Source organism: Berghia stephanieae, chromosome 3 (assembly GCF_034508935.2).
Source record: "Berghia stephanieae isolate SIO BIC M18660-M18661 chromosome 3, UCSD_Bste_1.3, whole genome shotgun sequence".
NCBI lineage: Eukaryota > Metazoa > Mollusca > Gastropoda > Nudibranchia > Aeolidiidae > Berghia > Berghia stephanieae.
The window spans coordinates 102291264-102299875 of NC_088362.1; the positions used below are offsets into that span (position 1 = coordinate 102291264).

Here is an 8612-nt window from a genome sequence, read left to right on the forward strand (position 1 = left end):
AATTAATTAAATATGGAAACATGGATAATATAATATATTATTAAGTGATCAAAAAAATATAAGCCTACAACACGTGGTGTTCCCAAGCGGTCACCCATATAAGTACTAACCACGCCCGACGTTGCTTGACTTCGGTGATCGGACGAGAACCGGTATTTTCAATGTGGTATGGTCGTAGACAGCCTGCTACATCTTAGACCAATTCATTTTTTTGCTCTGATCGAATACAGTTTCAATATAATATTATTAATTAGCAGACTCTACTTTGTGTTAGTTCATATTTAATGCCAGTTTTCGTTTGTTGTCTGATTTTTAAAATACAATCCTAATCGCATTGACCTGTGCTTATCAGACCTGCAATTTTGGTCTAAATTTCGGCCACCACCACTACCACCACCACCACCAATTAATTAATTTATTTATTTATTTATTTATTTATTTATTTATTTATTTATTTATTTATTTATTTATTTATTTATTTATTTATTTATTTATTTTCATACTGGCTCGGATTTGGCCATTCTATGGGAGACAAATAAATTTGCTTTTGATTACCATAAGAAATACATTGCATTATCTCCCTTCGCACACAAGCGCCCATTTAATTTTGTGTGAGGATTAGTGATGTAGTCTGCAGCCGTTTAATGGTCATGTGATCAAAACAATCTACGCAGGAAGTGCGTTCATAGTTCATAAACATGTTTCATTGATTTTCTTCTCGTCGACACCCTTATTTCAAAGAAAAAATGTGTGACCCAATATTTGAGTACCAGTTTCGACTCATTCTAATTGGGGACAGTACTGTAGGAAAATCTTCCCTCTTAAGATACTTTACTGATGGAAAGTTCGATGATGCATGTGACCCAACAGTTGGGGTTGACTTTTACGCTCGTTTGATGGAGGTGAAACCTGGAGTGAGAGTGAAATTACAGCTGTGGGATACTGCAGGTCAAGAACGATTCAGGTATATGTGTTTCTGAAGTATAGAAACGTTTAAGAAAAAAATAGAGAAATGCTGCTTTTACCTTGCTCGTTTGCATGAATTAGGTTTCTATCTATATTCAAATATTTTCGATTTTTTTAAACTTTTAACTTTCATCCCTATTTTCTCATTTAGAATTCAAAATGGCTGGATTTTATCACAAAAAACATGTTTTAACTGTGCCTGTGTGTGTGAAAATTAATGCACCATGGACCATAGATACATTATGTATTTACTGTCTAAAATTGTTATTAAAAACCTAACGAAATTCAACAACAACAAAAAGAAAGAAAAAGAAAAAAAAAAGTAGAAAGTAATATCTATACTGAGAGTTTGAGTTAGATATAATGATTGTTGTTGTTGTTTTAATTTTAACGTAGTCTTGGTCTATGATATATATTCTATTATTTGCATTTTTAAAAACTATTCAATCATGAGATTTTTGTTGGTGAGGGCATGATAAAGCATATTTATTTGATTTAGATGTAATTAGATCTATCTAGATGTAAATTCATAGGGTTTCAGGTTATCCTGAGACAAAATTATGATACTGATACACTCTTGCGCAATCTTTGAATACACTCCATAACATCAACGCCGTCCTTTTATTTTAAATCATCGTTTTGGAAACTTACATGAAAACTCCAAGATAATTTTCTTCATGCTCCATTAAATTTTTTTATCTCGAACTTCTAAATTTCTTTCATGTTCCTAAAACTTAAATTAAAATTATGGGCATTTTCTTGAAATTTTCAACAAACAAAAAAAAAATGATGAGGTAATCCTCCAACTTAATCAAAATAAAAGCCGCGATGATCCATCATCCAGATAAATGATCATTAATTTATTTATTTTGTATTTAGTTTATTTATTATTTTGAAGTTAAGGTCTGTTATGGCAGACCTGTGTTTAATAATTTTCTTATTTTGTTATTTTCTACTCAACCTGAGTTGTTGTGTGAATTGATTTCGTTTTGGAACCCTTGGGAGTTTGTTCACTTTTGTGTGTTATTTCTTATTATCAGTATTATATAGAAGAATATCCAAAACTGTGTTTGCCTTCATTCTTCTCTTCTATATAAGAATGAGATTGGGACTGAAGAATATGGTTGTGGCTATTCGGACTCGAGTCTGAATAGTCCCCCATAGCTATTCGGACTCAAGCCCCAATGTGCATGTGCATTCAAAAAGTTATTCAGACTCAAGTCTGAATATCCTAGTCTTCCATGGCAAAAAAGATGTTTTTTGTTTGGTTTTAATTTCAATTTATTGTAATTTTAAATATTGACAATTCCATAAAATTGATGCAAATGACAATAACAATAATAGTATAGTTACTATCATCAACAGGTATCTAGTTTAAACCAGCTAGATACATTTGGCGAGAGAGACACAATCATCGATCAATTGGAAGTCCATGAGAAATTGAAAAGAAACGAGTTATAAGACCCTCAAAAGGAGCAAAAGTCAAGTCAAAGTAACTGGTTTAAAGAAAAAGCTTTTCTAACTTTACACAATGTCCAAATAAAATCAGGAATTAGAGACAATAATCCTTCTGAAGTCTGAAGTCCGAGGTACGGATCGGGAAATCAATCAGCTGAGTCAGTCTGATATGGGCAAAACATAATTTTCTCTGAACTCTTCTTCTACTTATATCAGTCACACACTTTGCCCTCTGCCCCTACCTTCTCCCTCTGTGTATGCACACACCCAATGGAGTTGAATCCGAATAGCCACTGGAGACTATTCAGACTCGAGTCCGAATTGCCGCTTCGGAAGAATAATATTAACTAAAGCAAAACTGAGATTTATTTCACAAACGAAACTTCCTGTCTGTATCTCTACGTGGTGTTGAATACCAGGAAAACATCTCAAACTCGACATCTTCCAATGTTAGTGTCTAATGAGAATCCTACAAACTTTTGCTGTAAAATAAAATGTCACAGGGGATTCTAACCAGCAGCATAAAGAAAAGAAGATGGAGACTGACTGGTCATGTGATCTTACTTACTTACTTACTTACTTACTTATCCGAACCAGCGACCACCTGAGCTCTAGCCCTTCGGTCTTGTGCCATGGCGTAGAAGTTAGACGTCTTTTGTAGTTGTTCCAGGTGACTATAAAGTGTGTTACTGAGGCTTGGATTTGGTGGGAGGAATGTGCATCTCAGGTCTTCAAGAGGTTGACATTCAAGCAAGTGGTGTGTTACTGTTTCATTGGGGATCAGAATTGATGCTGATTCTAAACAAAGGACAGCCTTCAAGTTGACAAGTAAATGGTGACGAAGAATAGCATGGAAAAAGATATGAAACAACAAGGTTGGATGTGTAGTCAAGTAACAAAGATGGCATCTAATCATGACAATGGAGATTTATTGTATCGGCTTTATGTGCTGCTCAACCACCAAGAACATAAATAAATAAGTAAAAGTAAAGCAAGAAAAAGAGTATACAGTTTTCATTATTTCAAGGTCTAAGTATTTAAAATTATCTATCTACAATGTATGTTACAGTTACAGTGTATTTGTTCTATCTCAGGGTAAGTCATTAAATATACTCATTACTCAAGATGCCTGTGAATTCTTTTATACATTGTCAAATGTTAGCAAATATATTATAAATATAAAACCAAATTTTTTTTCTTTACTTTTTTTTTTCAGATCAATAACTCGTTCCTATTACAGAAATTCTGTTGGTGTCATGATTGTTTACGACATCTCAAAGCGGAGCAGTTTTGAAAATCTGAAAGAATGGTATGAAGAGGCTAGGGAACACATCGAACCACACAAAGCTATTTTTATTATTCTAGGTCACAAGGCAGATAATGAAGAAAAGCGTCAAGTCAGTATGAGAGAAGGTCGAAGATTTGCAGAGATGCATGGTTTGAAGTTCTTTGAGACATCAGCAAAAAGTGGTCAGAACGTAGAAGAAGCGTTTTCTTGTATTGCCAAGGATACATATCACCATTTACAAGACGGTCATATCAAAATAGAGGAAGGTTGGGATGGTGTCAAGCCAGGCTTTGCACGACCAAAAGAGACAGTTTATCTTTCACCAGAGGGGGATGGAGACAAAGGCTGCTGTTAAAGGGTTTTATTTTTCTATTGCAGGACCAGTTTATTCCTTTTATTGTAAGATAAAAAGTTAAATCCCATTGCAACATATTTTTTAGCATATCACAATTATCTTTTGATTATATTTTGATAGCATAATCAATCAGATGTTTGATTTTATAAAAATAGAAATAGTGCTTTAAAAGTTAGATAAGTCATCAAACTCAAAGATGTCAAAGTTAAGGATCTATGATAGTGAGTTTGATCAATATGTCTTTCAATTTTTTTTGGTTTTCATTGATCACATGACCCTGGGATGTTGTGAAGTGGATGTGCCTTTCTTTTGTTATTTTGGTCTGAAAGGCACAGTTATTCTCTTAAATTGTCACGTCATCCAAATATGAAAGGTTTTACCAATGTACAATAAATTGTATCACTGCAGTTTTTAGCCATAGTTTTTATTGTCATTTTTTGGTGACTGCACTTCTAATTATGAGCAATGATATTGACATTTCTTTAAATTATGAAAACTGTTTATGGTGTGAATGTAAAAGATCTGAACCGTGAATGTGAATACAAATTTATCAGGTAGTTGCAATCATTGCGACACATTCTTCTTGTTGAAATCATCGTCATAGTCATCATTCTTACATTTCATCATCATTTTATCATCAATATTTTTATGAGTAGTTCAATAATAATTGAAATTGTGAAAATTAAAAATTGCAAGCCATTTTTACCAATATGAAATCCAAATCTACAGCTGGGGGGGGGGGGGGGGGGGGGGGGGGTGTCTATATTAAACATAAAACAACTTTGGGATAGCGTAAGAAATCATGTCAGAACATGGAAACCAGTGTGTGTCTCTGGCAAAAAAATAAATCAAACTTTGCTGTTTATTATAAATGCAGAGTTCATACGTTGAGGCAACATTATACACTCTGTAACTGTAACTTAACTCTAATATAGTTATGCCTGGATTTTTTTTCTATTTTTTTTTTTAAGTCTCTTGTTTCCTGACATTGAAACAAGCCATCTCCTGTTGGACAAAATTGTCATCTAGACAGACTGGAGTACTTTTGTACACAAAGTGCTGTCGGAAATCCTGTCATTGGAGTATGGTCACTGCTATCATGATTTTTTATTTTGAGATGTGATTTTTTAAATTCTTTACAATCATCTCTTGGTTATATGTCTTATGTCAATATGTTGATTTTTATTATTTATGGATCACATATTTATGTGTTAATTGAAATTATACATACATGAGATTTTTCTAGTAATAGTACATGAATATTTTCATTTTGGGGAAAGATCCAGGTGAAGTGGTGATTTTTGTCTCAGACTAGATATAGATATTCATTTCTTCTATCATCTACTTTTATTCCAGCTTTTATCTAAGTCGTCTTAGTTTTCCTGGTGCTTAACAAAACAATCAAATTATGTTTGTGTTTTGAGTTTCGAGTAGATTTGTAATAAAGGAAATTTCTTGACTGAAAAATTACGATAACATCGAAGTATGTAAATGTCACCACAAAATTGTTTTAAAGCAATGTCAATGTTATTTGATGATTTGTCACATTTTTGATGATGCTTTTCTTTTTTCTTGAAATTTTAATTTTTTTTTTGTAAATGAAATTTAATGACAGGCCTTAACATTTTAGAGTAAACGCTCTTGGATTTGTAATCATTGTTTGAGTTTCATCAATGCCTTGATATCGTGATCTGAATCATAGCTCATAACTCTTGTTTACATTTTTTATTGGAGTCTCAATAGCTTAGGCAGTAAAGGGATCATCCCGGTTGCCGTCAAAGTCAAAGATTTCTTTCTTTTTCTGACTACTCTGTTTAACCAGCAGTGATTGGATTGCTATGTCTATTCAAAACTTTCCATCAGAAACTAGAGTTGCATCTCTGTCGCTGACAACTTTGTGAGCACAGTTAAGTGTTCTGTTATGAATCAATGGAAAATGGAAGAAATCTTGACATTAAAATATGTATTACAATTCCATATTTAGGTTATTCAAATGACAAGGTCACAGCTTTCAACTCTGTATTTTATAACCATGGGATGCCTTTACTTTAAAGGACAGTGTAGTCTCAAAGAAAAATTGCAGTCTCTATTGGTAATCAAACCTGTGACAGTTTGATGAATTGGTTGTAATTTACCACTGCACCATCGTCTTATCATGATAGTTTTGGTATTTGGTATTAGTTTTATTTTCTCAGGGGGAATTCACAATGGAGGTTTTTACTAATCATTTATAGATGCTCTGTATGGAGCTACCAACTTACACTATTTCCAGGGGAGGCAAGATTTGAAATTCTGTCCTTTTTTTTTTCTTTAATATTTCGATGGTTTATAGGTGTTTATCCAAGTATTATGACTAATCTGAAAGCTGTTTATATAACAATTTCCTATTGAGTATGACAAAGACTCCCAATTGCAAATCTTTTACTATTTTAATTCATCAAAACAAGATTAGACATGGACTATTATTGCAATTCCTGAACTTTAAAAATAAAAATTGCTGTGATCGTGAGTGTGCTTCAGACTTTGAAATGATATTCTTAATGTAGATCCTGATTTGCTGGTATTCTCTGTATTTTACATTATACTCATTGTATTCATGCTATGGCTTATCAAATACAGTGAATCAAATGTCATTCAGTTATTTAAAAATTGATTATTTAATTTGTTTCATTTGTGGTGTTCGATCCACTTGCGATTTGATTATGAGATCTATGGAAACTTTTTAACATTCATTTTATTGATTTTTTATTTTTTTATTTTTGAGAGGCCCTTGTAGCTGAAAATTATAAAAATAATGTATTACATCAGTCTGAAGAATGAGATAAAGGCACAGAGAGAGAGGTACTTTCAGAGTTGTTAGTATTATTATTGTCGTTGCGGTTATTATTATTAGTAGTAGTAGTAGTAGTAGTAGTAGTAGTAGTAGTAGTAGTAGTAGTAGTAGTAGTAGTAGTAGTAGTAGTAGTAGTAGTAGTAGTAGTAGTAGTAGTTAGTAGTAGTAGTAGTAGTAGTAGTAGTAGTAGTAGTAGTAGTAGTAGTAGTAGTAGTAGTTAGTAGTAGTAGTAGTAGTAGTAGTAGTAGTAGTAGTAGTAGTGTAGTAGTAGTAGTAGTAGTAGTAGTAGTAGTAGTAGTAGTAGTAGTAGTAGTAGTAGTAGTAGTAGTAGTAGTAGTAGTAGTAGTAGTAGTAGTAGTAGTAGTAGTAGTGTAGTAGTAGTAGTAGTAGTAGTAGTAGTAGTAGTAGTAGTAGTAGTAGTAGTAGTAGTGTAGTAGTAGTAGTAGTAGTAGTAGTAGTAGTAGTAGTAGTAGTAGTAGTTAGTAGTAGTAGTAGTAGTAGTAGTAGTAGTAGTAGTAGTAGTAGTAGTAGTAGTAGTAGTAGTAGTAGTAGTAGTAGTAGTAGTTTAGTAGTAGTAGTAGTAGTAGTAGTTAGTAGTAGTAGTAGTAGTAGTAGTAGTAGTAGTAGTAGTAGTAGTAGTAGTAGTTAGTAGTAGTAGTAGTAGTAGTAGTAGTAGTAGTAGTAGTAGTAGTAGTAGTAGTAGTAGTAGTAGTAGTAGTAGTAGTAGTAGTAGTAGTAGTAGTAGTAGTAGTAGTAGTAGTAGTAGTAGTAGTTAGTAGTAGTAGTAGATAGTAGTAGTAGTAGTAGTATGTAGTAGTAGTAGTAGTAGTAGTAGTTAGTAGTAGTAGTAGTAGTAGTAGTAGTAGTAGTAGTAGTAGTAGTAGTAGTAGTAGTAGTAGTAGTAGTAGTAGTAGTAGTAGTAGTAGTAGTAGTAGTAGTAGTAGTAGTAGTAGAAGAAGAAGATTATGTTTAAAGAATTTTTTATCTCTTTTAAAAAGGACATTTAATTTACATGATTTTGCAGAGGTTCATCGCTTGTGTTTTCGTGTCCAATGTGAAGTGAAATATCCTGTGTGATAAATCTAAAACATTAAATGACGTGTCATGTATATACTGTGCAATACTCAGTGCAATATCCATTTTACAATTGATTGCTGCAGATAAAGCCCTTGGTGGGGACCCTTTACCACGTTTTGAATGAGAGTGGTCTCCCTTTCTATACTTGTTCAATTTATATCCTCCTTTATGTGTTGTTCCCTTCAATGTAATCTTTTTTGTGTGTGTGTGTGCTTGTCTTGCAATTTAAATATTTAGTTTGGTGAGGTGTTGGTTAGGATTTCTGCTGTAACAGGATGGTCAGATGTATTGGTTGTAAGAGATGGTATTTTTTGCTCGTAAATTCTCTCTCTCTATTATGATGTTATTTTATATATGAATTTCTGGGTGGGGTTCCTGACCTCCCATAGTGGGCAGGAAGGTACTTACTGTGTCTTCTATCCCCCTATATCTGTTTTCCAACTAACTTTATATCTTTGTCTTGGAATGAGATTACTTGGTTTTGTCCTGGCACTGGCCGGATACCATGGCTGAGAGGGAAACAGTCAAATGTTTAGTTATAGTTTTGGAAGATGATATTTTTTTCCTTGTAAATCATCTCTCTGTTATGCACTGTATTGTTTTGTTTTACATGTTATAAAGCATTTGAGTGTACC

The 8612-nt window shown here is 33.0% G+C and overlaps 1 protein-coding gene and 1 non-coding gene across 2 annotated transcripts; one reads left to right on the forward strand and one right to left on the reverse strand.

The window, feature by feature from the left end:
* Positions 1 to 61: 61 nt before the first annotated feature.
* Positions 62 to 180, reverse strand: LOC144969768 (5S ribosomal RNA). The gene has a single exon (XR_013644845.1). It is a non-coding gene; the product is annotated as a 5S ribosomal RNA (ribosomal RNA).
* Positions 181 to 681: 501 nt separating this feature from the next.
* On the forward strand, positions 682 to 6859 carry LOC144969005 (ras-related protein Rab-39B-like). The gene is made up of 2 exons (XM_078907945.1): positions 682 to 964; positions 3641 to 6859. The coding sequence occupies exons 1-2, from the start codon at positions 747 to 749 to the stop codon at positions 4065 to 4067; spliced, it is 645 nt and encodes a 214-aa protein (XP_078764071.1). The 5' UTR covers positions 682 to 746; the 3' UTR covers positions 4068 to 6859.
* The last annotated feature ends 1753 nt before the right edge of the window (positions 6860 to 8612 follow it).

Excerpts from the sequence above, each read along its gene's own strand:
- LOC144969005 (XM_078907945.1), top strand. The coding sequence starts at position 747 with ATGTGTGACCCAATATTTGAGTACCAGTTTCGACTCATTCTAATTGGG. Across the intron at positions 965-3,640 it reads GCAGGTCAAGAACGATTCAG|ATCAATAACTCGTTCCTATT; the intron begins GTATATGTGTTT and ends TTTTTTTTTCAG.